Source organism: Phragmites australis, chromosome 15 (assembly GCF_958298935.1).
Source record: "Phragmites australis chromosome 15, lpPhrAust1.1, whole genome shotgun sequence".
Classification (NCBI taxonomy): Eukaryota; Viridiplantae; Streptophyta; class Magnoliopsida; order Poales; family Poaceae; genus Phragmites; species Phragmites australis.
In genome coordinates, this window is record NC_084935.1 from 9492519 (window position 1) to 9513034 (window position 20516).

Sequence of the window (20516 nt, forward strand, 5' to 3'; positions counted from 1 at the left end):
CGGGAATGTGTGTGTATGCTACTTAAAAACATGAGAGATTATCCAGGTTCAAGCCCCCATAGGGTAATAGCCCTACATCCTGTGTCTTCCTCTCATGGAGTCTATTTTTGTGTTACAAAGATCTCTCTCCCCCTCCAAGCCGGACTCCCCTCCCTTTATATTCCAGAGGGATAGGAGTCTTACATGTGGGCCTAACAAAAAGCCCATACTTGCCTAGATGGTCAACATAGGCTATCATTACAGGGTACACATGTGATGTGCCTGCCCTGGAGCACTGCGATGCCCATCCCATCCATCGGCTGCATCCCCGCTTATTGCTCCCGGGTCGCCCGACCTGCCCTGTCCCATCGCCGGTTTCCCACGTGGCTTGCCATGCTCCCTGTTGCATCTGCATGCCCATCCCATAGCAATTAATGTTGCAGGATGGGACACGGAAGCTCTGCGCTGGCCTCAGTCACCTCAGCTGAAGTGGAGTGTCTGGGAAAGGAAAACGGCATGAGTAGCAGTATTAAATGAGAGTTGACCGGTTAGATGAGTACCTGTCCCGCGACCAGTAGAGGCTGGTCGCGGGAATTCCAGCGAAGGTCAGGGCCGTGGTCACGTGGTGTCAAGTTGTCGCGAGGTGGGCTTGGATTAGAGAAAAAAAAAACGGTCCTGCGAAAACTGGCAGTTGTGGGCCATCCTGGCAGGGGGGGCACCCATATTCTTTACATAGATAGTAGCCCCCGAGCTCCATCATGGATGCGGTGATCTGAGCCGATCCTCATACGAATGTGGTTGGGACCGGTCATACTACTCAAGCCCTGGATGAACCCAAGCTTTGCCCAATGAGTGGTCGGTTGACACGGTCCACTTTCGTGGCAGGTTCAGAAAACCGCATCCCGAGGGGAGGTTAAACGTCCATCAAGAGAGATCGTGGGAGAGAAAAAAAACAGAGAGCATGCGCAAGGAAGAGAATCATGGGAGAGAGTAACCTTGATGACCGCTGGACTTCGAGGGAATTTTAGTTCCCCATCTGTTCCTCGGAACCTAAGGCGGTGGGACCAAGTCGACCCTATAAATCGGAGGACAAAGAGCCCCCAAAAATCCCTCTGCACTCCAAGCCCCTGCGCCAGACCGCATCGCCTCGGACCTCCACCCGTGCCTCTCACCAAAACTAACGCCGTAATCCCATGGCACCACGCAGCGGAAAGGAGCCTGACTTTCCCAAGTCTAAGTCCACCGCCACAAAGTTGAAGCAGATGTATGAGAATCACCTACTTCCATGCCGCCTATCCTCCAGATATCGCCCTGGGGGGACGTTCATGCTCCCCACCATGGGGAGATCGTGATCTTTGCCTCGTTCTTCCTGGCAGGTCTCATCCCCCCTTCTCCGAGTTCTTTACCATTGTCATCTCATTCTATGATATCTTTCACCTTCATCTCAACCCTAATTCCATCATCATGCTGAGCATCTTCGCTCACATGTGTGAAAACTTCATTAGGATCGAGCCATGCCTTGATCTCTTCAGGTTTTTCTACACAGCTAAGTTGCAGCCTAGGCTGGCCACTAGGAGTTGCGACTTTCGTCTCCGTGACGGTGTCGCAAGCTCCTATCAAGAGGTAAATCTCAAATCATCATGGTCAGGTTGGAGGGAAGAGTGGTTCTACCTCGCGATCGATGACTCTTTGGAAAACCTCCATATGCTAGGTGCACCAGTGCACCTTGCAGAGAGCTGGGGAAGCTCTCTCACGCCGACTGCAGAACTGATGTCCCTTGCCAGCCTGGTTCAAACGCTCGTGGAAGCTGGCTTGTCAGGGTCGGACGTCATCCATGGCTTAATCAAGCATCGACTGTGTCCTTTACGGCGAGAGCACACCCGACCTACCTGTACACTGTGAGTGATGATGACACCCGGGAGAGCTCCGCAGGTAACATCACAACCGTCCCCCTGCCTCTAGATGTTGGTCGAATGGTGTCATATTCCTATATTTCAGATCTTCCTGACGAGATCATCGACTTGCGGGTCAAATCGCTGATGGCGGTGGACGCTAGGAAAGGTGGCCCTCTGTGCGTCCACCTATGTGAGCTACCGCTATCGGAGAGGGCTCGGGTTAGACTGGTATGTTTAGCATTTTTCTACAATTTTCTACTCTAAGCCTTTTGCTTGGTCAGGGTCTCATGGTTCTAGTTATTTTCAACATCTTCCCGAGGTCGATGTCCTGCGACCGATAGTCAACGAGGTCCTCCCTACCCTCCCCGTCGCCTATCTCTACCTCGGACACCCACAAACCTGGTCGTGACACAAGCCCGACTAGGCAGGGAGGCAGCCAGCCTACTTAGAGTCAAGTGGCAGTCGCGGGTAGTGACCCTAAGAGCGACACCGGCCAACAGAGGGCCGACCTACAACGCCTCAACCAGACCGCCATGACCCGATGCCCCACGACAATATCAGGCCAACCAGAGGCCTCACGACCAGACCCACATCAACCAGACATGTACTAAACAAATATCCTGGGCACACGCTGATCAGGCACGCTCTGACCAGACCACCGAGGCCAAGGCATCTACGTAGCGTGAGAAGAGGCCAACGGAAGAAGCTAGAACGGAGGAAACGGAAGTTGCAATGAAAGAAATCTAGAAATGCGACAGTCCATGTGGTGTCTGGACTAGGGATCATCTCACCCACCACTGGTGCATAGCCGATCAAGGCGCACGAAGGAATGACCTCATCATGCTCCGCCCGGGCCAGGACCTCTTCCGAAATGTCATATTCTGGCCATGGTGGAATGACGGCTTTGGTAGTGCTGGTAGCAGAACTCTCCACCCTGTCGATCTTCTTGCGGACCGTGGTTCTCGAAAGAGGTTGAAGGGAATCGAGGACATTCTAAGAGGGGGGTGAATTAGGACACTTAAAACTATTAGCTCCAAAACTTTCACAAGATAAGTCTATCTCAATTTCTATCTAAATGTGCTCTAGGCTTATCTAGTGTGTCTACTCTACCACTTAAGAGAATTGCAAGGTAAATTGCAAGTAAGTAAATGCAGAAGCATTAATGAGGTAGAGATAAAAACTTGGTACGAGGGATTTTTATCCCATGGTTGGAGCTCCACAAAGGATATGCTTCCGATCGCCAAGTCTCTTTCGGTCACGACTCTTGAGATACCAAGTCACCAAGGCAAGGCTTCAAGCACGATGAGCCACCAAGCCATCAAGGCAAGGTCTCACCACTAACCACTATTCCAGTCACTTGTACGCCGTCTTCACTTCAGAACTTTAGTCACAAAGACAATGGCCTCTGCGTCCCTGCACAATCCTCTTGCCGCCGTTCGACACCAAGTCGGAGGGTCAACAAGTTACCGGTGAGTCACCAAGACTCTATGGTGCCAGCGTACCTCTTGGTACATGTTTGGATCACTCCTTGATCCGCACTCTAGGTTGCAGCACCTAGCAACTCTTCTCTCTATGTCTATAAGCACTAATCATTCACTAATGGTGTGCTTAGTTGCCTTGAATGAACAATTTATGCTCTTGGATGGCTTAGATGTCTTCTTAGGTGAACAAGGGTTTCTCTAGACTCCAGCCACTTCAAATGAATGAGTGAAGGGGTATTTATAGCCTCAACTTCGTGGACTAGCCGTTATCCCAATGGCTCACATATTCTGTGAACACCGGATGATCTGGCGTTAATAGAGGTAGAAGCACCAGACCATCCTGTGTGTACATTCTCAGAAACCTTCCGGACTATCCGATGAGTACACTTGAGCCTTCTCATCTTCAACAGCCTCTCAGTGTAAATTGCTCCAGCGTTTATTGTCTTCATCGTTAGTCCTTCCGGTGTGTTGAACTTGTCCACACGTTGGTCTGCCAGCTATTAGTAGCCATTGCAAAATGCTCCGATGTTCCTCCACATAGTATCATCGGACAATCCGATGACTTATAGTCTTATGCACCGTGACACAAGTCACAAAATGCTCCGGTGTGATATCCATCTCATCAACGGATCATACGGTGCCTTATAATCCATTTCCTCTGAAAATACCAAGATTCTGTTAAATAGTTCGGTGATAACTCCTTTAAGTCACCTCACAATCCCGTCAGTTCAACTCAAATTTTCTCCAAAAAAACAGCCCTTCTGTTAAATAGTCCGATGTATGTGTCCTTCAGATCACTGGACAATCTGGTGCATGTAACTTCAAATTTCTCTGAAAAATGACTCTTCTGTTAAATCTTTTGTTAAATGCTCTGGTGCAAAATTCCTCCCTTCACCGGACAATCTGGTGAAGTCATTTCTCCTCGAACGTTTTCCAATTCAACCAAACTTTGTCTCGGCTTCGGTGGCTTCTTCATGTATTGCATCCATGAGACTTACTAATATATATTCTTGACAAACATGTTAGTCCCAATGACTATATTGTCATTAATCACCAAAATCAGAATTATCACCAAAAACATGTGACACTCTATCTGTAACATAGTTACACATAGACGGTTTTTGTTAATGTCCGTCTATATCATATGATACATCACATATGGTTTTTGTTAATGTATGTCTGTGTCTTATATATCACAGACGGTTTTGTTCATGTTCATCTGTGTCTTATAACACATCGTAGACGATTTTTCTTAATGTTCGTTTGTGATACTATTTTTTTAAAAATAGGATTTTGGTTGTAGAAAAAATAAAAAATCTTTTCGCACCCAAGCCACGTTGTCACATGACCCTTGCCATGTCATCACACAAGTCGCGTGATTTTTTTGCTCAAAATACGTGCGAGTGTGGTTTGTGGGCATCGAACCTGTGACATGTGATATCAATATGATATTGTATCATTTTGACCCTTTTTGTCTGAAACTTTGGGTAATTATTTGTGCATCTAAATTACTTCAAATAAAAGATTATAAACTTCATATTGGCAGATCTCGTCAAGAGCTACAATTTTCATATAATTTTTTTCTTCATTTGACGCCATTTAAAAATTCATAAAATATTTACCCTACAAACACATACGATTTTTCTTAATATCCATCTATTTCTTATGACACATCATATGTGATTTTTCTTAATTTCCATTTGAGTCTTTTGACACATCACCGACAGTTTTTCTTAATATATGTATGTGTCATATGACACATGACAGACGATTTTTGTTAATATTTGTCTGTGTCTTATGACACATCATAGACGATTTTTGTTAATATCTGTCTGTGTCTTCACATCATAGACGGTTTTTCATAACGTCTGTTTTTGTCTTCACATCATAGATGATTTTTTTTAATGTCCATCTACGCCTTTTGACACATCACAGACGAATTTTCTTAATATCCGTCTGTGTCTTATGACACATCACATATGGTTTTTGTTAATGTCCATCTATATCTTATCACATGTTTTTATAGAAAACTGTATATGAGTTCTGGCACACCGAGACAGCCGATCATATTACAAATACGTCTGTTTTAGCAACCGTATATGGGTACTTTGTTAGTGACGGGACCTAAGAAATCATCTATGACACTTCGTCTGCTTTCGTTGTTTCTATGGTAGTGTACATATACTGAGGAGACCTTGCAGAGGACAAGCCAATTGAAGTCCATTCAAGCCATTCAATCTTACAAAAGCCTTGAGCACTCAAGCCTTTTGTGCAACCGATCTATATCAGTAACCCTTCACGACTACGCATAATGAGGCTCTCGATTGGGTTTAGATCTATCTAGGCTAGCAAAAAAAAAACCTTTAAAAAGTCTCAGAAATTAATACAAGAGAAACCGAATATAAGACTATTATCCTAAGAGAGATCTGAACATGTATAAATCTCTATTTGTATCGTGTAATTCGACTATATAAAATATCGGCTGCTTCGTTCACAAATTCATAAGATCAACTATTTATGAATGGTCGACGTATAGCCATTGGATATAGACTATTGCAACCTCTGGTTGGAGGCTGAGATGGTTGTCGTCGCACTGTCCGCTTGGAACACTGCCTGTTGTTTTCCGTATGGCCCGGCCAACCGGTCGTCCAATATAGTCCTTTGATTCTCTCTCTCTCTCTCTCTGGATTGTTTACTTGTCAAGAGGGACAAACTAAAATACTACACTCCTGATCCTTTCCTTCACGAGCAAGGGTTTACCTAAGAATCTCTCGCTCTCTCTCCGATTCTCTCCATCCAGTGGGCAGTGGCAGCTAGTACGTGTAGCCTAGTGTAACGCATACGGCCGGGGTCGCGAGAGCGAGTGGAGGTGGGTGGCGCCGCGCGTGGAGGCCACTAGCGAGACCGACCCGTCCACGTCCACACGGTTTTGACCGGCCCGGTCGATGCGCGCGCTGATCAGTCGCCGGTCGGCCTCACCCCTCGCCGCCACGCCTCTCCGATACGTCTGTGTCCGGTTCGAGAAATGGACGTCTCAGACCGATAGACCGGCCGGGCGGGCGACAAAGCGTGGATGCGTCAACGGGCGCAAAGATGGTGAAACTACTCGTGTAGTACGTGGCTAGTGACGCTTGATCAGTAACAGCAGGGGCGACACTACATTGATGTTAGTGGGTGCACAGGCACCAAGTTAGAAAAGAAATTGATCACATAAAGCAATTAAAATTGATAATATTTTTTCAAATTAGATATGTTTCTATATGTATGTTAATGTTATGCACCACCATCAATTTTATCCACCGTCCCTATTGCTAGCCCGGCCGGTCGATTATTGTTAACACCATCAATCTCTAGTGCATGCGCGAAACGGCGCCCGGTTTGGGGCTAGTTCATATGGGTGGTCGCACAGAAGTCCCGGCCGGCCCGACACGTCCCGGGTTGCCCGGGGGCGCGCCTGCCGTCAATCGCATCGACGTGAGCTCGACCTTCGCATCGCGTCGTGCGTGCGCGTGCATATTGTTCGTAGTACTATACCTAGCTAGCCTGCCTGTCTGCCGCCGCTGCCCCTGCCCCTGCCGCCGGCCGCGGGGGCTGCTTGCGCTCGTCAATTGGACGGTGCAGCGCGCGCTTTGTGTTGGCTTCCGGCTTGTCCGCGAGCCCGATGGATTTATTCCTCCGGCGACGACGCTGTCCTAGGACGACTAGTGGAGAGCTTGATTGCCTTGTCAGCTGCCTCTCGGGGCAACTCGTCCTCTCCCCTCTCTCTCTCTCTCTCTCTCTCTCTCTCTCTCTCTCTCTCTCTCTCGTAGTGGAACAAATGATTGCCGGTTGGTGGTAATCGATATCGTCTAGGGATGCTACACATGCGCGCCATCCAGCCACAGCACCCCCCCCCCCTTCTCTCTGTCTCTCTCTACGTACGTCACTGAGCAATTCCAATCTCGTGTTTATCTTTTGTTTACGAGACATGCATGCATTAAGCAATCGTTAAATTATTGACAAGTTTTTTTAGTCGATCATGCTGCTCTAAGAGTCAGACTATCAAAGAGGAGTTGGAACTGGATAGCTAGCTAGTAGCCAAACCGTCAAAGGTAGTATGTATGTGAGATTATGTCGGTCTAAATTATGTGCGGAAACAGGACTATTGGAGTGTGAGATACGCTTGGATTCGGACATGAGTCAAGTGGTAGAAAACATGCATGTGTTGTTGTGTTGTGTCACAAAAGAAATGAAGGTAAAAAAGGCAGGTGATAATGAGGAGGATAGACCTTGGACAGGATTGTCAATACCATGTGACCAAGTAGACAAATACCTCTTTCATGCATCAACGGTGACAACTCTGGGCAACGGGGTAAAATCCTCCTTTTGGCACTCTAGTTGGGTGCATGGCTAGACCCCAAAAAATATTGCACCGGCCCTATACCGAAAAGAAAAAAGAAAAAAACTAAGCGGTGGCCAATGCCCTACCAAATCAGGGATGGATCAGAAGATTAAGCTGACCGGAAACAAGCCAAGAGCTAGATCATCTAGTGCTTCTCTGGGAGAGCTTACAGGGCTTATCACTAAATTCAAACGCTCATTATAATATCACTTGGCGATGGACAGCTCAAGGGCAATATACCACATAGTCGGCATACAAAATCCAATTAGTGGGAACAATCAAGAAACATAATATGAAGCAAATTTGGGTGGCGAAAACTGAACCTAAATGCAAATTCTTTGCATGGGTGCTTCTGCAAAACAAAATTCTCACGGCCAACTTGGCGAAGCCTGGTTGGCCACATGACCCAACCTGCATGCTATGCGGTCAGAGCGACAAAACCCTAGGCCACCTTTGTAAGGACTGCAACTTCACCAATGCAGTTTGGGACGAAATTGTAAACTAGCTAGGTATCACTGGGCTTCCGGGTCTCAAGGATCGAACAACAATCAAAGGATGGTGGTAGGCTGCCCTCAAACAGGTGCATAAAAGCCACAGGAAGGATTTTGATGGAGGATTAATCTACTTTTGGTGGAAAATTTGGAAAGAGCGCAACCGTAGAACTTTTCACAACGCTTTAATGCCGCCAATCCAAATTGCTTACATAATCAAAGAGGACGATGACCAACGATGACTAGGTTTCCTGGTAAATATGGAGGCACTTGATGATGAGACCGGGATAAGCACGATTTAAATTGCCCCCCTTCTCAGGTTTACGTTTCTTTTCTGTAGCATTGGTATGACCGGAGCCTCAGTGTAGCTCTTAGGGAAATCTAGCTCTCATCCTCACTGCCCAATTGGTAGTTGTAAGGGGATATATGAGTTTGTTTTTTTAACCTCTTTTTATTCCTTCTAATATAAAATTGCTAGAGCTCCTGTCGTCTGTTAAAAAAATAATGATCGATTTTGTTCGGATTCGAATCTAACAATGGATTTTCCTTCTTCAACCTCCGTCTCCAATGTTCAGCTCCCTTGTGCTACCTACCCGCATCCGTCTCCGACGGAGTTCCCACTCGACATCCTTGCCTCCTTTGTCCCAACACTAACCCACCGTGCATCCTCCGCTACCCGCAGTATCCTCACCGTGTCACCGTCTCCTCCGCCTGATCGGCCTGCTTCCCCGTACATCTCTCTAGGTCAGAGAAATACACTAATAACCCTGAAAATCCACTCTCCAAATCCTAAACATTACTGGCCATAGTGTACGCGGCGGCCGCCATCGCCTAATCGCCTCTTCCTAAATTTTAGCGTCAAAAAAGGGGTAAGGTGAATGGTAAAAACACAAAAGTTGACTGCATGCTTGCCGCCTCGCCTGTTCCTGATTGGAGTGAGATACTTCCCTCGCTGGGGCTCTGTACCACACGCCATGTATGCGCGCGACGGCATCTGCGTGAAGATCGAACGGAACAAACCAACGGTTGGTAGGTAGCTGGCTACATAGGACGGCGAGGAGTCATGCATGAGGGACGAATCTTATTATTTTGTCAGCGGCGAACCCTGGACGTACGCGCATGCGTACACCGGTCGTACCAAGCACCAACCACCGCGCACTGCATGCGCACAGTACCGGTACTACGCTACACAGTGACGGTATTACATACCGCGCGTCCTCTCTCTTCTGTCTCTCTCCTGTGCATGTGTGTGTGGCTCATGCATGTACGCAACAAGACTTCCACGCACCTGGTGCGTCAACAGGACGACAGGAGAGAGAAAGAGAGAGAGAGAATCAGTTGGTTGGTTTGCTTGGTCCCGACCTTGTTGCAGGCTGTCAGCGACAAAACTGGTGGATACCAAACTCACTGTGCCTCTAGTCCTGCCTCCTTACAATAATCCTCCTCTCTCGCGCGCGCAAGCCATGGGATGCCAGGCATGCAGGAGCAGCAGCGAGGTAGATGGAGCTGCAGGAGCTAGGTCTTTGCGCGCGCGTGTACCAGAGAGAGAGAGAGAGAGGGAGAGAGAGAAGAGGCGCATGCATGATGCATGCATGGCTGGAGCGAGAGGCAGGGAAGGAGTTAGCTAGCGCGCTATGCCGCGCTCCCGGCACAGTGCAGCGGCGCGCGCGAGGGCAGTAGAAGTGATCGAGCGAGCCGATCGATCGGTGGAGTGAGCTGTCTCCACATGCGCTGTCGTGCGCGCGCGCAGCCGATCGACCCAACGCACGCACGCCTGCTGCATGCACCACCGCGCGAGTAGGCTCAACGGCCGGCCTGGCCCTCACTGGATCTCGATTGAGCTCACTAGCTGGAACCAACCAACTCCCGCGGGCCGGCCGGGGATGATGCCGCCCGCCGTGAGGAAGGACCCGTTCCGCTTCTTGATTGTTCCACGGCACTCGCATAAGAACCGTGCGCGACACACGGTCGTGTTGAAGAGAGAGGGGGACGTCTGTTAAATCTGGGTAGCGTAGACTGCCAAAATTGCAACGTATGTACGTGTAGGCCACTCGGCACGTGCTACAGTGCAAAAAAAAAAACAAGGGAAGAGCTGTTCATCTCTAACCAAGTTAAAGCTAGCTTTTGATCTGCGTACTACTGTCTCTATCGACGTAGACGATCGGACGGCCGGCCCCAGTCGATCAATCAGGCCACTACAGTGAATCACTGGCGGCTGGCCGGACCGACACGCGGCCCTCGCGTGTCAAACCGCCGACCGATCGATGAGCATCGGCTACCGACGGATGTGTCGTCGTTTTCCCTCCAGGGAATTCTCGAGCATTTTCCACTGCTGCTTCGGTCGATCTATCGGCGCGTAATTTGGATTTGGCCGGGCGATCGGGGCCCTCACAGCAAAAACAATGAGATAGATAAAACAGGCTCTCGCTAGAGCACCGCTACTCCTACCGGTTACCGCTGCTTGCGTGAAACAAGAACAAGGACGGCATGCACAGACGAGGAGAGAGAGAAGTGACTGGAACAGTGATGAATTGTTCTTCTCGGGAACCGCAAAAAACTTCGGCCGGCCGGGGGGGGCCTCGGGATTCCCACTATGAGTGCATGCCCACTACCGAAATTTCTTTTGATTATCTTGCTGCTAGGTACTAGCTAGATCTAACTATCCATCGATCGATTAGTACGTACCACTGTACGAGATTATGCTTTACTATTTGTATAGAGACTTGAGGTGTACGGTGGGTGTGAATCAGAGTGCAGTAATCAGTGGTCCTATATATTAGGATTAATTGCTGATCATGCACAAGGACAATTATATATCTGTGTGTGGTATTGGTTATGATCTCAGCTAATCAATCTAAGAGATACAGAAGGGCTTATGCCCACCATGACTCTACCTTACGCATCTTGATCAAAGACGAAAACCATCGTTGGTTTGATTTCGAGCCCTTAGCACCACATATAAATGGGGAAGCCGACCACCCACGACCGACTTGATCGCTCGTGAGGTTAGCCTCACCCTGACACTCCTACCTAAAAAATCAATTGTAGAAGGCGTTGTTACGACCCAAAGGTCATCACCACTGCCAAAACAATCCTGATGTTCGCCCTCGACAATGCATCACTGACACCAATGCGAGGCAACATCAACCTAGTACTAATCTTTGTCTATGTTCTTCCCCGAGTGATTGAGATCATCGCCTATGGCATCACCCAATCAAGATCAATTCCACCTAATTCTGCATTATGATTAAGTGTTCATGTTATTACACTAAGCAATTATCTTGCTTTAGATTAGTTTAAATCTACATTTAGTACCGGAGCCACCTAGCCTAATCATTGAACTGCTAAGACTTAGTTTAGCCTCGATTCTTAAACCATTAGTGCAATAAAGCCCCTGATTAGTTTATACGATCATCTATGTTCATGTTTTAACCCATTAATTGCTGCAAATTTATGTTTAAGACTTGTTTGTTCTCAAAATTAGTTGATTAACAAGTAGAAGGAGGGGATTTCAAAAAAACCTAAGGCAAAATTCTCCAACTTCCCCCAAATCCGGACCCTAGAATCCAAAAGAATTCCCTAACTTGATACCCTAAATATTGAATTGATGAGTTTTGAAGAGGATTAGATACCTTTTTTTCGTCGAACTAAGGCATTCTCAGTTTCCCCTTCGTCTATGGCTGGCGTGATTCTTGCCTCCTCAAACTACTGGGGCAACATGTGGCATTAGCTCACCGCGCACTCGTGTGCGATCGTACCATGCCTCGCCTGTTCCCCTTGCGCCTTAGCCACTGTCGTGGTCGTCGCCGCACACCGCCATGGCCATTGGGCTACCTCTCATCATGCATGCCAACCGTCATCGCTGCGTGCACACAACTGAAGAGGCATCCCCCACCTCATGCACGCCCTTTGACCGAGCCATAGCACGGCATCAGTCTTTCGCTGCACGTACGTGTCATCATCATCGCCCTACCTCGCTACCTCTGCCTGCTCTCTCTCGCAAGACATTTTTGGTGATAGGGGAAAGGGGAATGGGTTATGGTTTCTTGGTTTTTAATTTGGGTGGGTTAAATGTGAGTCGTTCGATTTAATCAAACAAGTGTCGGTTGTTAGGCTAGGATAACGGGCATGTAGCATTCTTGTAACGACTGTGCGCATAAGTTAGTCCACATTGCATGATAACTAGGTCGCATCACGCGTGATGATAGGGACATGCTGCATGCATTAGCTGAGCCGCACCGTGTGCAAGGCTGCACAATATGTCAGACGTGCATTATAGGTTGGCATGCAAAATGTTTTTGTAGGCCATTTCGACTAGGTTGCACCTTCAATATTAGGACCATAATTGTTAATTCATTTCAGTTTAATTATTAGTTTTATATTTAATTTATTTTCTATTATTTATTTTAAATTCAACACTTTAAATGTAATGGGCTTTCATTCCTTTATGTATTTATTTTTTGTTGTTATTTATTTTAATTCCACATTTATTTTACTTGGCAAATTTTTCTTAATGATTATGTGATAAGTTCCACATTTTAAATATAATTTCAGATCCATTCATTTAATTTCTTTTAATTTAATTAAATTTGTGTATTTATGTACCATTGCAAATTATGATTATATGTTGACTTAATTTCTGATCATTAATTTTTGTGAATTACAATCATTGATGAATTCATTTGATTTCTGAGTATTATTTATCTCTGGTTAAAATATGGAACCAATGAAAACTTTTGGTTCAAGGTTTAATATTAATTTTTTACTACACTTATTTTGCAGTTTAGTTAATTAATTTTGGTAGTCCATCCAATTAGTTTTTATTGTTCCAAAATTAAAATAGAACCAACAGAAAATTTTGATTTGGAATTCATGTAATATAATTTTTTAATGGCCATAGTTATATTCTGACCAACCTAATATTGATTATAATTATGCATCACTAATTGATTTGCTAATTAATTAAATAATTTTAGTTTTTTTGGTTTTCGCTCAATGATGATGTGAATTTGAATTATCATTAGCATGTTATTAATCAGACTAACATGTTGTTAATTTCATGCGAGACATTATTTTCATATATGTCATTACTGGTTTGTATTTTTTATTATTTTAATTCAGCAATGAACCCCTCAACTGTATTTGGGTATCTGAATGGTATTGAGAAGCTAACTGGGATTAACTTCTCCTAAAAAGAGGAAATCCTAATTGTCCTTGGAGTGATGATCTCGGTTACACTTTACGAGAGACAACTCCTGTTGAGCCCACTCCGGATGCTTGAACCTCACTGAGCAAAAGAAGAACTATTAGGCAACTAAGAAAAAGTGAGAGCGCTATAACTGCATGTCGCTTATGATTATAAAAAGCACCATTATAGTTGTGATTAATGGAGCAATTCCCGACTTCGATTGCGCTAAGATATACTTGGCCTCAATAGAGGAGCACTTTAGAGGCTCATCAAAAGTTTATATGTGCTAGTACTCGTATCATGAAGATGATGATAACCAAGTATGATCAGACTAGCAGTGTGAGAGAACATGTCATGATGATGAACGACATGGCCTCTAAATTTAAGGGCATACACATCATAGGGCTTTATGGTCCACTTTGTAATGACTTCACTTCCTTCTGAGTTTGGACCCTTCAAGATTAACTATAACACTCAGAAGGAGAAGTGGATCATGAGTGAGCTCATTGTCATGTGCGTTCAAGAGTAGAAAAGGCTTAAAGTTGAAAGGATTGATTATGCATAGCATGTTAGATCAAACCTAGAGAAGAGAAAGTTTGAGGGAGAATTTAAGGCTAAGAAAAAGTTGCAATATACATAAAAGCTTGATAATGGCCTAAGGAGTCCAAACCACCTGCATCACCTAATGTTATCATATGTCACTTTTGTAAGGTAAAGGGGCATATTCAGAAGGATTTTTCATGCTTTAAAGAATGGCTTGCTAAGAAGGGTAAGGATAAAATTTCCATAATTGATTAATCCTTCTTTGCTGATCCCTGCTCCCTAATACTTGGTGAATTGATTGTGGCGCCACCATGCACACTACTAATTTCTTTATAGGGACTCCTTACCTTGAGGATACTAAGAAGGGGGGGGGGTCTTAAAGTTATTGCAAGTGGAGAGGAGACCAATGTTGAAACTGTTGGCATTTTTCAAGTAGTGCTAAAGAGCAGCTTCATCCTTTAACTTAATAATGTCATTTATGTTCCTAGTATGAAGAACTTTATTTTTGTTTCTCTATTATATGATTAGAATGTAATTTTGGGAACTGTAGATGTGTTATTAATGTAATTAAAATAATGTTAATCTTGCGATTAGGCAATACAAACTTTATATGCTTCTTCTAAATGAGTTATCTGAATCCATGAATATGTGTGAGGTGTACAACTACATATACATTAAAATCAGTGGAAGAAAGTTTATAATCTCGCAACTTAGAGTGATAAACATCATTTCTAAATTAATGTCACTAACATTATACTGCGATAACAAAGCCGTGATATCTCTTTTTCGAGTAACAAGTCAAGTGGTGCTGCCAAACATATTGACATTAAGTATCATGTTGTGTAAGATAGAATCCATGATCAAACGATTGATATTCAATATATAAGTACTAAATCTATGTTTGTGGATCTGCTTACTGGAGGCTTGCCACCCATCCTCTTTTGAGAACCTGTTATCGGCATGGGTTCATCATAGAGCCTAGGATTCTAAAATAATTATGAAAAATTTCAGATCCTTGAAATGAGGACTATAAGAATACAAACCAACTCCCGTTAAATATAAGTATTTATCCTATTAAGATGGAATGATACACTATAGGCTGGGGTTTCAGTGGTGTTTTTCATTAGCCATTGCAACATAATATTTTGGTATACTATTTTGTTGAGTGTGGACTCATGATGTTAGTCATTTGATCAAGTGGGAGAATGTTGGTTATAATCTCAGTGACCAACCAAGAGATAAGAGGAGGGGCTTAGGCCCACAACAACTCTAATGTACGCGCCTTGATCAGAGGTGAAACCAATAACTAATTTTGGTCCTGAGTTGCCAATAATGCCACATATAAAAGGGGAAGCCACCCACCCATGATCGACTTGATCGCTCGTGAGGTTAGACTCACCCTAACACTCCCAAAACCCTAAAGGACCGATTATTACTAAGGGCGTTGCAACAGCCCAAAGGTCATCACCGCCACTGGGACAATCACGGCGTTCACCCTCAACACTGCATCACCAACACCGACATCAACCTAGTACTAAACCCTGTCGTTGTTCTTCTCATCAAGGTCAAGTCCACATAACTCTGCATTATGATTAAATTTAACATGTGGAACATCTGAGATTGATATGAATTGACGCCTTTCTAATCAAGATGTACATGTTGGCTGGTCAAGCAATACACGGGGTGTACATAGGACAATGGTGGATCGATCGAGCCATTCAGCCTGAAATGTGTGGTGAATGTATTCAAACAAGTACTATGATCGATTAGAATTGGTTCAGTTGTGGTCGATAATGAATAAGCATAAGTTTTTTTTTCTCTATTTTCGACCACTCAAGGCCTCGGATTCGAAGCCGGGAGATCATACCCCGTTCGGTCACGAAAACATGGCATTTTGGACAACAATACAACCTCAAAATGTAGTTTTAACCACTATTTTCTATCAATACATATTTATAAAACACATTAGAATTATGAAACTATGTTTTAATTCAACTTGACACATATCATTTTTCATGTCTCGAATCTAATTATTTTGAAAGATATTGATATAGTCAAAGTTTCAAGTGTTTGATAGGAACCGTATCCAAATCGTCATGTTTTCTTGACAAGAGGGAGTACTGCATTGAGCTCATTCACCCATGATTTCCCCAATCCTCACGAAACCATATTATATAATCTCCGTAGCTCTTCCTAATGTATGAAATATAACTCGTTTAATTCATGCTATATTTCAACATTTTGCAAATTTACGGCGATGACGAATATTGCGATCATATTTTACATTTGGAGGACATGCTTGGAACAGATGTTTGATGTGGACTGTACATCATATACGCTACATATATTGGTTCATTATATTATTCATCTGTCGATTACAGTTTGTTTACAAGTGTGTGGAGCACGGATAAATGAACAGCTGATATCTACAAAGATTGAATATTTTAAAATTATATTTTACAAACTAGTGGTTTCATAGACTTGCCTTGTTGCTTAACTAAAATTCTATAATTGAAATTTATTTGGTGGGATTTAAGGCAAAAAAATCAAAGACAAAGAAAATCCAAGAAATCATCGCATAAATAGATATATAAAAACGAAAAAAATCTACAACGTTATACTCGTGGAGATACACTACAAGGGGTGTAGATTAATTGAATTGTCGTAGCAACGTTCTTAAGAAAAGTGAATTTAATTCTAATCATTTCCAGAAGAACTACTTATCAATGAATGCAACCGTATTTTTAACTGTGCGCAACAGAACTGCATTGTGAATTTGACTACATTTATGCCTAGCCACACGGTTCTGCAGTTGTATATGTTCTACTAGTTCACAACCGTTTCCTGAAGAAATTTTTTTGAATGGACACATTTATTCACAACCAGGTGCACTGTCTTCAAGCATTCCCAGCCCCCACAATTAACACGTGATTACTGATTACTGATTAGCAGAAGCTCATTCAATTCCCTCCTGGTAAACCCAGCTGGTGCTCCATGCTCCATGCTCCAGTCAAATACACACTCAACTCAAACCACGTGTATTAAAGCGAGAAACACGCGAGGCAGGCAGGAAGGCGCCACTGCACCCATCACACATACACTAACCACCCCAACATTCCATACATATATACACGTACCGCCACTATTATACGCAGGCAGCCCTGCTACGTCGTCGTCGCCGTCGTCTATAAAATTAGGTTAGACTGCGTGCACCCCCTTCTCTCTGCTCATTCGTGGCGGCGTTTCGACCAGCGAAGTGGTTGCTGACTTGCTGTGTTGTGTTGCGCTGCGGCGGTATTGCAAGTGCCTAGTATCGCTATCGCCATCAGCGCTCAACAATACCGCACGCCCGCTTTGTTTTGTAGCTCTTGTCAGCGAACCTCCCCCCTGAAAACCCCACCCACCCTTCTCCTCCTCCTCCTCCTCCTCACTTCCTTCCATCTCCCTCTCTCTCCTCTCGCTGCTCTCTCTCTCTCTCTGCACAGGAGACTAGCTCGACCGACCGATCTCTCGGCCGTTTCAGCTCATCGGCTGCGTCGATCTGTGCGTGGCGGAGATGGCTGGCGCGGGGGGTGCGACGGCGGTGCAGCAGCCGGCGGCGGGGAGGAGCGGGGGAGCCACGGCGGCCGGGGCGCCGGTGGCTGACCCGCGGGCGGAGGCGCTGCGGTGCCCGCGGTGCGACTCGGCCAACACCAAGTTCTGCTACTACAACAACTACTCGCTGTCGCAGCCGCGGCACTTCTGCAAGGCGTGCAAGCGCTACTGGACGCGCGGCGGCACGCTCCGCAACGTCCCTGTCGGCGGGGGCTGCCGCAAGAACAAGCGCTCCAGGAGCAGCGCCGTGGGCGGCGGCGCCGGGGGGAGGAACGGGGCCTCCTCTGCCGCTGCGGCTGCCACGTCCTCCTCGGCGGCGTCGACGCTGTCGCTGCCGCCGCCGCCGCCGGGCTCGCTTCCGTCGCTGACGTCGGCGCTGGGGCTCCACGGGGGAACTTCGCTGGCGTCGCTGCTTCTTGGCAGCGGCTCCGGCGGTGACCACCTCGGCCTCTTCCAGGCGGCCATGCAGTCGGTGGTCTCCTCGGACGCAACCGCCTACGAGATGCAGCAGCAGCAGACGCAGGTGGACCACCTGCTAGGCCTCGGCTACGGCTGCGGTGGCGCTGGCGGGCAGATCCATCTCAAGCCGTGGATGCAGGAGGCCGGAGTGGGTGGCGGTGGGATCATGGACAGCTTCTACGCGCCGCTGCTGTCCAGCTCCATCGTGCCGGGGCTGGAGGAGCTGCACGTCAAGGCGGAGGCCGCCAGCGCCGGGGAGCACCAGCAGCAGAAGACGTCAGCCGGGGAGCAGAGCGGTACCTGCTGGGAGCTGCTGACGCCGTCGTCGTCCAATATCGACGCCAACATCATCGCGTCGGACGCGCTCATGGCCGCGGCCGCGTCCATGAACCCCGCGGTTAGCTCAAATTCAGCGGCGCCCGCCGCGCCCTCCTCGTTCATGTACTGGGGCAACGGCGGTATTGGAGGCGCCGCAGCGGCGTGGCCGGACATCGCCAACTGCGGATCCTCCATTGCCACGCTATTCTAGCCCGCCTGGCTATCCTGCTGGCTCGTTAACTTTATTTTTTCACCTTAAATTTTCTGGTTAATTTTTTCTTGACTAAAATAACATGTAATTTGTGGGGGGAAGCTGAGATGAGAGAGAGAGCACTGTGGATGAAGAGGGATCATCTCACCGGCCTCATAGGGCAGGAAATTAGACAAATCGATCAAACAATCCAATATTTCTAGAGGATTTTCTTCGCATCGGATCCATGTTCTTCACCGTAGATCGATGATTGAGACGACAATTAGCATGCGTGATGGAGAAGAAGATGAAGGAGGAGGAGACCAGGAGAAGCAAAGAAGCCAAGAAGTGTAAGTGCAGTGTTGCCACTCCTTGATTTGCTACTTCTTGGCTAGCTTCTCCTTCCTTGGGTGTTTTGTACATAGGGCATATGGTGTGGGGGATACAATAGCTAAAAGCTAGCCATGAGAGAAGCAGCTATAGCATGGTGGTGCAAGCTATGGGCCTCTCTCTCATCTCGGCATTTTAATCAGTGTGTTTAATTGGTTACTTTATATCTCTCTCTACCATGGATTTGGGAAGAACTCTCTAGATGTACAAGTTAATACTAGTACTTTCTACCCCTTTGCAGCTGAACTAGCGAACTGTTTTTGAGTTCTCATGCATTAGTGCCGGCAAGGGTTCATGCATCAACTTCTTTCTTTCTTCTAGAGTGAATTTTTTCTTTCTTTTGGGGCTTTTTTTGTTCAAACTTAATTTGCTTGTACGAAGTATGATGACTTTGTGAGTTATGAGAAATTAAAACATCTGCAGTTCTCATGATGCTACATAGATACATATGCTTTTCTCAGCAGTGGTACCACTACTGCATGCTGTGCTGGTGTTACTTCATCACTTTTAGTGCATGGATGTCTCACTTTTGGTGATGCGCGTGCAGGCGCCTTTATCTTTGGCTGCTCTCTTTTTCATGCGCGAGTGTGAGTGCATGATCTGATCTTTGAATTCTGTGCTCCTATATTTCTTTTTCATTACAGGATCATAGGATTCCAGTTGCAGTTATCATGGTTGTGTGATCATAATCTTTTGTGCCCTCGATCGTTCTGCTGCAGAGACGATAAAAAAATGGCTGCGTCGCATGTTCGTACCTGCTTGTCTTGTAGCAACTTTGAGCTCCATTTTCTTGATGCTAGCTATTTTCACACTGATAGGATGAGCATTACAGAAAGGGAGAAATGGAACCCAGTTTATGTCCTAGAGCCTGAAATGGGGAAGAACTGAGTTGCATGTGTGGCTTTTCACTAGTAGGCATTTTGTTGTTTTCAAAATTTTATTTACCAAGTTAGCTTTTTATAGCAACATTTGTATTCTTTTCCCTGTCCTTTTTGTGCTGCTTTACCAATTGGGCTAGTGCTCTTCGACAATGAATTTGCTAGTTAGATGCAAGGTGAAAATAGCAAGTTGATGTTGACACCTATTTTCTCCTTTTTCAGATTACTACATGAAAAGCAACACAAAAAGCTTATGAACTTCTTTTGTTTCGCTAATTAGTTTAGTTGATGGTTTTTGAGCATTTTCCAAAAACGGAATTTTAGTTATGAAGTTTATTCATACAGATCTGGGTGAAGGCTAGCGTTTTGAAATAATTTTTTAGCACAAAATATTAATTGGACATTAAATCGTGCAGTAATATTTAGAATGGGGGACACGCACTGCTAGAAGATCTCTCTAATGGAGTATATCTTTGTGTCAGAACTCAGAATGCCAAGTAGTCAGCAAACAATTATGCTTGTTAATATTTTTCCATGCATGGCTCTCTTTTTTAGAGCAGCTTCCATGGATACACCCAATCTGCCTCATTTCCTTTTGCGTTCTTTAAGGAAATTTAGTTAACATTTCAGTTATGCTCATCAGAAATATGTGTGTTAAACTTATGTGAATTCGAAAAAAAAACTAACACTGTATATATTTTATAATATTGTATATATGTTGCAAACTGT

The 20516-nt window shown here is 45.5% G+C and overlaps 1 protein-coding gene across 1 annotated transcript; it reads left to right on the forward strand.

Annotated features, from left to right (window-relative positions):
• The first annotated feature begins 17077 nt into the window (after positions 1-17077).
• On the forward strand, positions 17078-19354 carry LOC133892669 (dof zinc finger protein DOF5.3-like). Its single transcript, XM_062333564.1, has one exon. The coding sequence runs from the start codon at positions 17515-17517 to the stop codon at positions 18538-18540; it is 1026 nt and encodes a 341-aa protein (XP_062189548.1). The 5' UTR covers positions 17078-17514; the 3' UTR covers positions 18541-19354.
• Positions 19355-20516: the final 1162 nt, after the last annotated feature.

Bases quoted from the DNA above. Each gene is read 5' to 3' on its own strand.
- LOC133892669 (XM_062333564.1), top strand. From the start codon at position 17,515: ATGGCTGGCGCGGGGGGTGCGACGGCGGTGCAGCAGCCGGCGGCGGGG.